Source organism: Danio rerio, chromosome 14 (assembly GCF_052040795.2).
Source record: "Danio rerio strain M-AB ecotype USA chromosome 14, GRCz13ab, whole genome shotgun sequence".
Classification (NCBI taxonomy): domain Eukaryota; kingdom Metazoa; phylum Chordata; class Actinopteri; order Cypriniformes; family Danionidae; genus Danio; species Danio rerio.
In genome coordinates, this window is record NC_141034.1 from 3759756 (window position 1) to 3772500 (window position 12745).

A 12745-nucleotide genomic window follows, 5' to 3' on the forward strand; every position below is an offset into this window, starting at 1 on the left:
AAACACTGCGTTTGCTGACTAGCCCGACACATAATCGATTCTGCTCACTTTCAGGCTCTTTCTGTGTTTTGTTTTTTCGGGATAGAGATGGAGAGGGCTCGCTGAAGGAAACACAGAACAACTGCACTCAAAAAATTACATATGCTGTTTTTTACTCAGACTACTTATATAAACTGAGCTGAAACAACACAATTTTTGAGGACAACTTAATTGTTTTACGTTCATTCCACTTGATTTAAGTTCAGGGTTTCTGCGGGTTTAATCAAGTCAAATTTAAGACTTTTTAGGACCATTTAAAGACCATTATGAATTAAATTTTAGAGTTATACAGGGCTAAACACTAATGATTATTTCTAATGGTCGGGTCGGTTGCCACACACTGAAAACATAATGTACACTACCTGACAAAAGTTTTGTTATTGGTCCCAGTTGGAAGAGCAACAAATAATAAGTTGACTTCTAGTTGATGATCAACTGGCAGAAGGTAGACTTTTTCTGATGGATCATCAGTTGATCTGCATCCCAATCATAACAATACTGCAGAAGACCAACTGGAACCAACATGGACACAAGATTCTCACAGAAATCAGTCAAGTTTGGTGAAGGAAAAATCATGGTTTGGGGTTACATTCAGTATGGGGGCGTGCGAGAGATCTGCAGAGTGAATGGCAACATCAACAGCCTGAGGTATCAAGACATTTGTGCTGCCCATTACATTACAAACCACAGGAGAGGGCGAACTCTTCAGCAGGATAGCGCTCCTTCTCATACTCCAGCCTCCACATCAAAGCACATCAAAGCTCCACATCAAAGCTCCAGGATTGGCCAGCCCGGTCACCATGAACATTATTGAGCATGTCTGGGGTAAGATGGAGGAGAAAGCATTGAAGATGAATCCAAAGAGTCTTGATGAACTCTGGGAATCCTGCAAGAACGCTTTCTTTGCCATTCCAGATGACTTTATTAATCAGTGATTTGAGTCATGTCAGAGATGTATGGATGCAGTCCTCCAAGCTCATGATGGAGTCAGACACAGTATTAACTCTTTTTCTCCTGCACTATGACTTTAAATTCTATACTGGACATTATTTCTGTTAAGTGACAAGACTTTTGTCTAAGCAAAGTTAAACCTTACTGTCCTAACTAAATAATTTACAATTATTTCATCACATTTTAATTTGGTAAAATAAGCGTAATCTAGAGGCCTTTGCCTTTCATATAAGCCACTTCTGATACCAAATGATCTCCTAGAAGACAAGTTATGATTTGTTGTTCCTAAAACTTGAATAGGCTTGACAAGTAGTGTATTTTTAGCAGCATATTTTAATGTGTCAAACCAAGAAAACTCTAGTTTTATACACTTTTTTTTTTGTTTTTTTAAACACAATATTTCTTTTCTTTTTTTAAATGACAAGTTTAACATTGCTAAAAAATATTCTTATAAAGACAATTGCTTAAACAATCAAAAATATACATTTGTTGGCTTTTAGTCCAAATTGACTGAGTATAATGTTTCATGTAACGTGATATGTTGCTCTGTTATTTATTTATTTTTTTTTTATTTTATTTCCCTGATTATAGAATTTAATTTAGAGAAATTGCTGTAAGATGTCGAACAGCTATTAAATAAATTGTGTCTCTTTGCAATAAAAAAAAGTTTTTATTGAGATGGATTGTTGATGATTAGATATATGTCATCCAGATTGGGTTGCTTTACTTGGACAAAGGAAAATAAAGACCTATTTAAAATGATGTAAGACCTACAAGATAATATTTCAGTGAATTTAAGACTTTTTAAGGCCTAAAAGTTTGTTTTAATTTTTTTTTAAAACACTGCGGGATCCCTGAAGTTAACTGAATGTTGTCTCAACACAATTAAATTGAAAGCTTAATTGTTTTATATCCACTTATATTCGTTAAGTTAATAAAGTTAACTTAATCGATTTGTGTTGAGACAACATGAATGGATTTTGTGGAACCCTGAATTCTTAATCATTTTAGGGATATTATGAATTTAGGGCTAATAATTTTGACACCAACAGTAAACAAGGTCCAAAACTTATTATGTTCTTTTTTTGTGTGTATAAAAAAATATCTGTGATAATTTATCTCAGTTTATTTAGATTTTCTGGACAGCTATCTGATTAAGAATGTCGAAATATAAACTAAATATTAATGCAATTGTAAACACTTTTCAAAAGCTAATCATTACACATCCAGCATCCACTGCACTGCAGCCTTGAATGATGCAGTATTAACATAACACATGTATTGTGCGAGACCACAAAGTAAATGATATACAGCCAATGAAATTATACAGGCCTGTAGCCAGAGGAGGTTCAGGTGGTTCGAAAGACCCACCCCTCACTGACAAAGGTCCATACATGAGCTCATTTGTCCTATTGTGACTACTATGTCATAATAAATTGTGAAAATAACTCTCAAAAGATGGCTTTAATCCTGCATTGGCTGTTACATTACAGTGACTGAGGAAAATTAAATGTGCTGGCCACATATGACAATGCTACAGTGTTTAATTTAAAACCTTTACAGATTTCTATTTTTTTTTCTAATGATAAATTATGTAATAAATTTGTATTTCAAAAATAAGTACTGTTCTCATATTTCTTCTTTCTAAATCTTTAGGAAATGCATTGGTCAAACCATGTGGTTATGATGACCATGCGACAAGCTAATCCAGCAAAAACAGTGCTTAAAAAGTCACTAAAATCCAATTTAAAACTCATAATTAAATAGAAAATGAGGTGAATAAGCAAAAAGAACCACCCTTTCACCAGGCTGGTTACAGGCCTGTTATAGATTTTTAGATACATCGACTTGAAAAGAATAATTAATCTAGATGTTTCGTTTTCTGAATAAGGAATAGGCTATATTGATGATAAAATACCCTTCAATAAAATGTTAAACTTAGACGGTGTATTAATATATAACCCAATATGTGAATAAAATGCGTATTATAAAGTAAAATTGTTAAATTCCATCCTACCGCCATAAATTATAGTCCCTGATGACAGTGACAATACATAAAAAAATCAGCCTGACCTGCTCACGGATTAAATTAAGTTCGCTGATAAATCACAAACTGCTCACATAAAATACCACACCTGAAATAGAAACAGATAAATAAATAAAACTCACCTGACAATTTGCTTTCCAGCATGTGTTTCTTCGACGATGAGAGGCGATGACGCAATGCCAGCAGGGATTCTTTTTAAATGATGAAAAAACTTGATTGTTTTCGTTGTTAAGGGTGTTCCCACAAAAAAAAATTAAAATAAATAAATAAATAAATAAATAAATATATATATATATATATATATATATATATATATATATATATATATATATATATATATATATATATCAAATATAATAACGTTAGTGTTTTGTTTCTGAAAATCAAATAGGCTTGTTCAACTAGGGTAGATTGTATGACCGCCTATTGTTTAAACAACCACCGTAGACGTACATTTACTCGCTTATTACACGGCTACTATCCACAAAAGTAAACGATTTGAATCCTGATCTGAGCTGTAATAATATATTCGTAAATCTTGTAGTAAGTATGCAAGATGGCGCCAATCAAAAACAGCCACGTGACTGATTCTGATCGGTAATACTCATCCTTCATTCATCCATTTTCTTGTCGGCTTAGTCCCTTTATTAATTCGGGGTCGCCACAGCGGAATGAACCGCCAACTTATCCAGCACGTTTTTATGGACCGGATGCCCTTCCAGCTGCAACCCGTCTCTGGGAAACATCCACTCACACACTCACACACACACACACACACACTCATGCACTACAAACAATTTAACCTACCCAATTCACCTGTACCGCATGTCTTTGGACTGTGGGGGAAACCGGATCACCCAGAGGAAACCCACGCGAACGCAGGGAGAACATGCAAACTCCACACAGAAACGCCAACTGAGCCGGGGTTCGAACCAACGACCTTGCTGTGAGGTGACAGCACAGTAATACTCATAAATAAATATTAATATTTTCCCAGAGATGGGTTGCGGCTGGAAGGGAATCCGCTGCATAAAAATGTGCTGGAAAAGTTCATTCCACTTTGGTGACCCCTGATTAATAACGAGACTAAGCCGAAAAGAAAATGAATGAATGAATAAATAATAATATTAACAATATACTCACTTTTAGTATTGGCCAGGATGAATACACAGAGAGCTTGTGTTATATTAGTTTGAGCGTGAATAACCCTATAGAATAGACACCTAAGGAGACTTTGGAATAACATATCTTGAGGCCCGATTAACCAATCAACATTCAAGTATTTTAGAGAGCCCTTTACTCTTGTATACCATTTATTAGAGTCAATCAGTTACTAGTACAGTAGGCTATTTATTAACAAAGAATTATAAAGACTATACTGTATAATACACTTTACAAAAACTATATAATTTACTACATAAACATTTTTGAATCCATTCAGCCGCTTTCTGGGTCTCAAACATTTCAAAAGAGCCAAGCTTTAAATATTTAAATTATTGACTATCTTTAATCATTTTTGACTGAGATGCTAATGGTCTAATCCGATTGAATGATCTATGCTAAGCTAAGCTAAAAGTGCTCCTTTCAGATTGGCTGAATGGATTCAAAAATGGCAAAATGCAGCTGTTTAACTCTGGCAGAGTTGTAAAGTTAGCCTATTTTCAAAAAAGGTTGAGTGATAACATGATGATTGAATAAAATATTGATTCAAAACCTACAATAAACCATTAAGAAATGAACACAAGCTCTCTCTATGATTCTTAGAGACTTTAATGACACTAGAGCAAATGAACTCTTGCTGAACTCTGCTATCGACCAATTTGATACTGTAAAGCATTACTAATATCTCCATTTAGCTTCTCAAGCCATGAAAGAGCAACATCTCCAGTGTTGCACAACAACAGCAGACAATACAGACGATAAATGCTTTATCACAGTTTTTTTATTGTTTATCGTACATAGAATGTGTAAAAGTCCAATGTACAAAATATCTATACAAAAATATACTCGTAAACATACATACAGTAAAGCTTTGGTACCTTAGAGTGTGTGACTTTACTTACTAAGTGATATACTGTATTGAAATGTGCAACTTAATAAGGCCTTGTGCATACATACAAATAACAAGTGTTATAATCGAGAGTAAACAAGACAAACAAACAAGACGAAGCCTTCATTGACACCTTCTCAAACTATTATTATTAAGTGTCTGCATTCAAATAAAGCATGGTCGTACTCAAAGACTGGATTTTGTACTGATCTGAAGATAAGAACTGGTTAAATGTTACGAGTAAAACGCTCTGGATGAAAGACATTTGCTAAACGACTGATTCTAATGTACCGTGAGTCATTCAGATGCACTTTTATTATGAAAGAGACATCGATTCTCTATGCTGCAAGAAATAATGACTGGAAAACAGCACAGAATACCAAAGGGGAGGAAAATAAAAGCTGCACAATTCATCCTAAAGAGGAAAAACACCATCTGTCTTGTGTTCTGCGTCGAATCCCTTTACAGAATGAAATCAAAAATAGAAACTAAAATCACGATCACATGTGTGTGTGTGTGTGTGTTATGTTCGATTGCTCATAAACATTAAAGTGCAAGTTTGCTACAAGGATTTTGACATGAAAGTTAAAAAACAAACGTCACGGAGAAAAGAAATATGCAATACTGTGTACAAAAACGACTTATTTAAAAGCTAATATCTAAAAGCATCTCATTTCTGTGCTGATCAACAGTTTGAGGATTGATTTTAAACTGTGTACCTTATGCGTAAGAACTAATGTACAGTATATGCTGATTGTAGCTTTGCCTTCCGCAGTCTCTAATACTGCATTTCATAAAAAGAATAGAAAAACAAACTGAAGCCTCAACCTTCACATATGGTCCTTTAAGAGCACAGGGGGGGAAAAGTATTGAACACGTCATGTTTTTTTTCCTTCCTTGGAATAATATGTCTAAAGTAGCTGTTGATATGGAATTGAATCAGATTTTGGTAAAAAAAAAACAAAAAAAAAACAATACAAATATTAAAAAAATAGTTATTGTTTGTGTAATAACAATGCATGGCTTGATTTTCTTTCTCTAAAAGTATTTGAGAGTCTCCTTGTCATGTTAGGGTGATCAAAACAGGAACAAAAACAGGTGTAGAATCCAAGTGCAGTTTAATTGATGTTTCAAGAGTTCACACTTAGCTGATGATTTATAAAAGCTTGTTTGGCATGCTGTCCCGGGAGAGAGCCCCGAGCTCAAGGACTCCTCGAGTCCGGGGCTTCCTCCCGTTTGGCAGAGCGAGAGAGGAGCCCGAGCTCGGTGGATCTCAGAACTCCCCCGCTGCTGTAGCTAAGGGAACACAAGGGTTAGATAAATGCTTGTTTTTTTTTTTTGTTTTTTTTTATGTATATTGAATGTCTTTGGATGGTGGGAGGAAACCGGAGCACCCGGGGAAAACCCACGTGGACACGGGGAAAACATACAAACTCCTCACAGAAACATCCGCCGGTCCTAGGGGGCCAGGGCTTGCTGTGGGGCTCGCAGTGCTAACCACTGGGCCGCCGTGCCGCCCAGTCAGAGGTAAAGGAGGAGGAAAAAGGGGAGGAGGGGGTTTCTTCCAAACGAAGATAAAGTGAATTGAAAACTGTGGTTATTTATAGTGGCTTAGGTCTCAAATGATTGGAAGATACTGATTAACAAATTCGAGACCAGCCGTGATAAATCATAAGCACGTGATCCTCCCGAAATTAGTTTATGAATAAACTTCACATAGTGCAGTAAAAGTGACAAAAATCCAAAAATCCAAAGTACAAAGTAACAAAATAGCAAACAAACAAACAAACAAAACAAGAAACTAAGACAGATTAAACTCGAACTAGACTATAACAAGATACAAGAGCAAGGATCAGGAACAACATACCAAAGACGACAACGACCAACTGACAAACGGAGGATGAATGACTGAATATATAGTCCAGGTAATCAACGGAGAACGGAGACAGCTGTGGTTGTAAATCAGTGTAGATGACAGACCAGGGGCCTGTTTCAGTAAGGAGGTTCAAACAACTCAGAGTTTAAATTTGAACTCTGAGTTGATTTACCGAGAGATTAAAAACTCAGAGTTTTCGGTTTCAGAACAGCTGATCTGAGTTGGGTCAATCAACTTCGAGTAGACCAACTCAGAGTTAAGCGTGCACACCGTGACTTTAAAAAGGCATTATCAATGGAGCGTAGACATTACGAGTGACTATGGCAATATCTTATAAAAGAGATCACAATTTCTTTCTCCAGCTGAACTTGATGTTCTCATGCAAAGTTATAGCAAATATGAGTGTGTATATATTTGAAAAGAAACAACCATCAGTGAAGAAGAGACAGTTAGCGTGGGAAAACAGCTGCTCAAGTTAATGCCTAATTTCACTTTTTAAGTATTTAAATATTTAAGTATAATAAAATAAGTAATGTAATTTGTGACGTTTATATTTTTTTTCTAAACTTTTTTATACATTTATTAGTTTTAAATGATTTAACAGTGCACTTGTGTGTCTGCCTTTTTTATTGATCAAGTGATAGAGGTTAATATAACATTTAGAAGGTAAGCAGTACTAAAAATATTTTTTAGAAAGAATAATAATCCCATTAATCTAGTTACAGTGCATGTCGAAGGTGAATTTAATTTAATTATTTATTAAAAAAGGATAAGTCATTCTAGTACAGTTCTTCTGTGTGTGACTAAAATGTAGGCAATAGCTATGTTTCCATCCAAATATATTACATAAATTTATGTGCAAAACTGGCATATTGCATAAAAGATGCGAATAAAATTCCATCCAACGAGTCAAAGAGAAAAAAATCGTCACTTCCTGATTAAACTGGCACCAAATATCAACAGTAAAAACAGAATTTACTGTGGTAGAAGAAGCTGCGTCAATTAATTCTTTATTTAGCCTAATTAATGTACTTGCGCCTCAATGTCAGAAGACAATGCTGAAACACAATGAACACGTGGGGGCGTCTGAAGCCATGAGACGCGGAGACTCTTGACACGCACCAGACGTTCGGAGGTAATAATAATATACACTAATACTGAAACAGTTAAGGCATTTTAGAATGACTAAAACAATATTTAAGACATGTTACAGTGTGCTCAGCTTGCTGGTTTGTCCATTTACACACATTTTCATTATCATATGATCATGATCTTTTTTTTAATGTACATACTGTAATTTGTTTAGTAAAAGTGTTTCCATCGTAGTTTATGCGCACATTTTCTATCGAATAAAAGTTTATCCTACTCAGTTATGCGCGTTTTTTATGCATATTTTAAAAAGTTATGTGCATCATGACATTTCTATCAATCGTTTTTATGCACGTATCCAAAATGAGCATAAAAATAGGTGTGTGGAAATGTAAGGCTAAGGCGAGAAATGCCGCTTCATCTTTAAAAAAGGGGAGGAGACAGACAGAAACTCTGAGTTTAGAGAATAAAACCTGCTTCTGACCAGGTTAGATTCACAGAGTAAGTTACCACAGTAACTGACTCTGAGTTAAAGTTACCTTTCTTTCAGAAACAGGCTTGACTTACCCTGCTTTCTCGAGTTTAACAAACCTGCCATTTTGAAACGGAAAACCCAGAGTTTCTCTCATTTCAGGGTTAAAATACTCTGAGTTTTCAGTTAACCTCCTTTCTGAAACAGGCCCCAGGTGTGTGTGCGAAAGAATGTATGGAAATGTAGTTCTAAAGCCACTGTAGTCCGCTGGGGGTTGCTGGCGAACTACAGTGGCATCTGGTGGACAAACATGTCATGACACTCCTTGGCTGTGTTTTGGATCAGTGTCTTGCTGAAATGTCCACCCTGGTTTCTTCTTCATCCTCGTGCTCAGGGCCGGAGTGGGACTCATTTTCAGCCCTGGAGTTTCAAGCCAGACCGGCCCACCTCAGTTCACGACTGATTCCAATTCAGTTACTAATGGCACTATCATGTCTTTTTCAAGAAAACTGCTGCTTTAGAAATTCAAATGTTCAACAGCCCTAACAGTATTTTATGTCTTAACAATAAAATCGAAAAAAAAAAAAAAAAGATTTTTCATGGGAGATTCGATCACAGGTCTATACCATTGAAATGCAATGTGTTACCACTGGACCACATTGGCGCTATTACAGTGAGAGTAAAAAATAACTAATGACTTGCGCTCAAAGCACTACTTTCTTTTGATGGCTCAATCTTTTTCTCCTATTTTTAGATTTCTGATCAAGTTATGTCAGATTTATTAATGTAGTGAATCATTTGATTTTCATTGAGCAGGTGTTTTATTCATTTAATTCGAATTCTTATATTCACTAAGGTGCCGCTGTTTGGGGCGATAGTTGCATTACATCATCATCATTAACGTTAGTTAACCTGCAGGCTGCATTTTTCTCACGGGGCTGCGAGAAAATAAATAAAAAGTGCGGCACTACGGTAAAATAATGATTAAAAAGAGTAAAGCTATGGTCAAAAAAATAAATAGAAGAAAAAAGTGTGACTGCTGAGAGTGCAAGCAGCTAGGGACACCGGCCCTCGCGGCCCAAAAAACAGACCGGCCCACCGGGAATTCTCCCAGTCCTCCCGATTAGCCAATCCGGGCCTGCTCGTGCTAATGTAAATGTTGGACTGATCATCTATTATTCATTTACACTGAGGAAGGCCAGAGGGTTGCTGAAAAACTACTGAGAGATTCCAGTTGCTGTCTGGGCGTTCCATACATTTCTACACCTCCCTTTCTTCATGTGTTCAATACTTTTTCCCTGTGGTTTTATTACAAATGACTTCACTTGTAAAAGAATTAGTTTTGTTTCCTTTGCATATATACATTTCTATGCGTGTTCCCAACATTCTGTGAAAATTTCAAGTCAACGGCCCGTTTAGAAATATGTTTTAAAAATGGTGACGTGTTCAATACCTATTTCCCCCACTGTATTTATCAAAGGTTGTTGAAGAAACCCGCTCAAATATACAATAAGGATGTTACGTCATGATAACAGGAAGCGGAATGTGTGTCACAGGAAGCTCTCCTCTACTTCTGGACTTCCAGAGTGTTCGGTCAGCAGCTCCTCGCGCTCAGGTTCAGTGCTCGGGGCCTCCATAGACACCGTCTCCTCGTCAGAGCTGAAGGAGCTAAGAGAAACAAAGAGACTTGCTCAGTGTTAAATGCACAGCAAGTGTTTTTCAGCCACAGATAAACTTCTGCTCAACATGACGTCAGATTGACAATGTACCCCAATGTCATGGAGGAGGCTCGTTCTTTATCCTTGCGCTGCAGATGCCCTGTTTAACTGTTTTCTCACTAGTCAAGCGTTCAGTTTTTACACTTACAAACAGGGCTTAACATTAACACCCGCCAACCCACTAAATGCGGGAAGATTTCAGCTTTGGCGGGTTAGACAGTCACTCCCACTAGCCACTTTGGCGGGTTGAAAATAATTTTGAAATTGTGGTTTTCTTAAAAGCAGGGTTCTATATACTACAAGGATGACCCAATATGCGTGCAAATGTGATCTTAAAATGGAGAAACAGCACGACTGACAAAAAACAATTGCGTTCGCGCGAGCAATAGAAAGCAGGTGAATACCGAATGAGAGGATGATCAGCGCTAACAGCTGATGTGATGCGCGCGACTGTTTAAAGCGCGTGCACGCTCCTGTTTCCTTGCTTAAAGCAACCGTGCCTGGAACGCAACCGTGATCGGTTCTCTTTCATATAAACCAGACAAAAGTTATGCTAATGCAACCACAGTCTTGCTGTTTTTAGGAGCTCCAAATATGTCTTTTTGTAAGCAGCACCGGTTGCTTTCGCTTTGAATGGATTATTAATTGGCTTTAACCGTGTGATCATCCTTTCATTATCACACAGTATGTTTTTCACCTGCTTTTTTTTGCTTATGGTTTTTTTTGTTTATATGGTTTAATATTTTTTTTACAACAACATTGCTTTAATAGGAGATGAACTCTCCATTTATGTGTAGTTAACTGGTGATCTGAGAGACCTTCAGCGAGGACAGATTACTGTGCATATTTTTGATACATGACAATAATTATTTTTAAAAGTCAATTGTTTTTCTGTTTTTTTAAAAGAAATGTTTTGTAATATTATAAACAGCCATATATATTTGTTATGGTATTTATAAACAGCTATATTTAGCTTGTTTTGACACATTTAATTTTTTTTCACAAAACGTGAAATGAATGAGGACGCATGTGGACAAAACACAAAATCTAAATCAAGTCATTTTAGCATGTCAACGTCATATTTAGGCATATAAAAATATTTTCCCAACAACAAAATTGTGGCTAGTGAAAATGCAGAGTGGCTAGTAACACTGGAAAACTACTAGCCACTGTGGCTGGTGATCAAAAAAGTTAATGTCAAGCCCTGCTTACAAAGTCTGTCATGTAAGTAGCAAATGTGTCATGGACTGGCTGGTTTATTCTCAAAACACACCAATAGACCTTTTTCTTGGAACGCAAAATTATTAAAAAAACCCATTATTCTTTGCGTGTATGTGCAAGGAGAATGCGAAGAACTTCCGGTCGGCAGTTGATGCGTGTAAACAGTCACATTTGGACAGCTTTGAAACGATAGTTTTAATCTATTTTACCTGCTTTTATCCTCTTTGAACTAATACTGTTGTCCATCAGCAGCATCTCCTGGACTGATCATTTACAGAAATGCGATCTAATAGGATGGAAAACAGCTGCTGTGAGGCATTTTCCCCTCGAAAACGGCATCTTCTGCAGTTTAAATGAAGCCTCGTCATCGCTAAAGTCAACATTTTCTCTTTATTTCAAATATATAACCAGCCCAAACAAATGTAGTTCCCCAAAATGTTTGACACACACACGTAGCCTGTACTGCGCCACTGACACACTGATTTAATAACTGTGACAAAGTGAAAATATAGGCTAGTGTCATTTCATATGACAGAAAAACACAAACCGTGGTGAAAACAACACACGAAATAAAACACAAACGGCTCGCGATTAGAATGAACAGCAAATCAGCCAGCAGAGTATCAATAACAGACTTTTAGTGGTCATTTTTGTAAATTGCACGACTTTCATACCTGTTAAGTTTCATGCCAGTACTCTGGTTTGCTCTCTCTCTCTCTCTCTCTCTCTGTGCGAGTGTGTGTGTGTTAAAGAGCCGCTGAGCTAACAGCTGACAGGCCGGGGAACGCAAACACATACTGTATTTCTGACGGCAGACACGTGAACTAGGAGAAAGTTTTTCTCGTATTTCTGACGCGCTTGAACCACATGTTTTATGAACCACCAGATTATAACGGCTTTAACAGACACATTTCTAAGTTGTGTGTCACAAAAACACTCTGTTATCCGTTAAAAACGTTATTGAAACCCATTTTCGGAGCGCAAATTACCAGTTGTACACGCTGTAAACGGAAGTTTTTAGCATTCTACCGGAAGACGCTGTGGCGCCCTCCATGCAGCAGCCATGAAAAAGGTCTATAACTCTAAAGAGAATAAGCTCTTAGACCATGCACCGCGGCGCAGAGCGAATTTACCCGTCCTTAAAATAGCAAAAGTGAATTCAGACACGCCCTTAATGTTTTTGCACCCTGCACTTTAGACTTTGCGCCTAGATCGTTAAAATAGAGCACATTATGTTTAGAAATGTGTTAAAAAAAACTTCTCTCTGTTAAACGGAAATTGG

General features: G+C 36.8%; 1 protein-coding gene and 1 long non-coding RNA gene across 3 annotated transcripts in view; one reads left to right on the forward strand and one right to left on the reverse strand.

The window, feature by feature from the left end:
- The first annotated feature begins 1405 nt into the window (after positions 1–1405).
- LOC147840757 (uncharacterized) lies at positions 1406–6068 on the forward strand. Its single transcript, XR_015507223.1, has 2 exons — positions 1406–2657; positions 3485–6068. It is a non-coding gene; the product is annotated as an uncharacterized LOC147840757 (long non-coding RNA).
- The window catches only part of pdgfrb (platelet-derived growth factor receptor, beta polypeptide), a 43783-nt gene continuing 35999 nt past the window's right edge, over positions 4962–12745 (reverse strand). The window contains exons 23-24 of one of the 2 annotated variants that reach the window (XM_087280560.1): positions 8739–10192; positions 4962–7072 (exon numbers count right to left, since the gene is read on the reverse strand). In XM_087280560.1, coding sequence (XP_087136686.1) covers positions 10075–10192 — 118 coding nt within the window. In that variant the 3' untranslated portion in view covers positions 4962–7072; positions 8739–10074. 2 annotated transcript variants of the gene reach the window in all.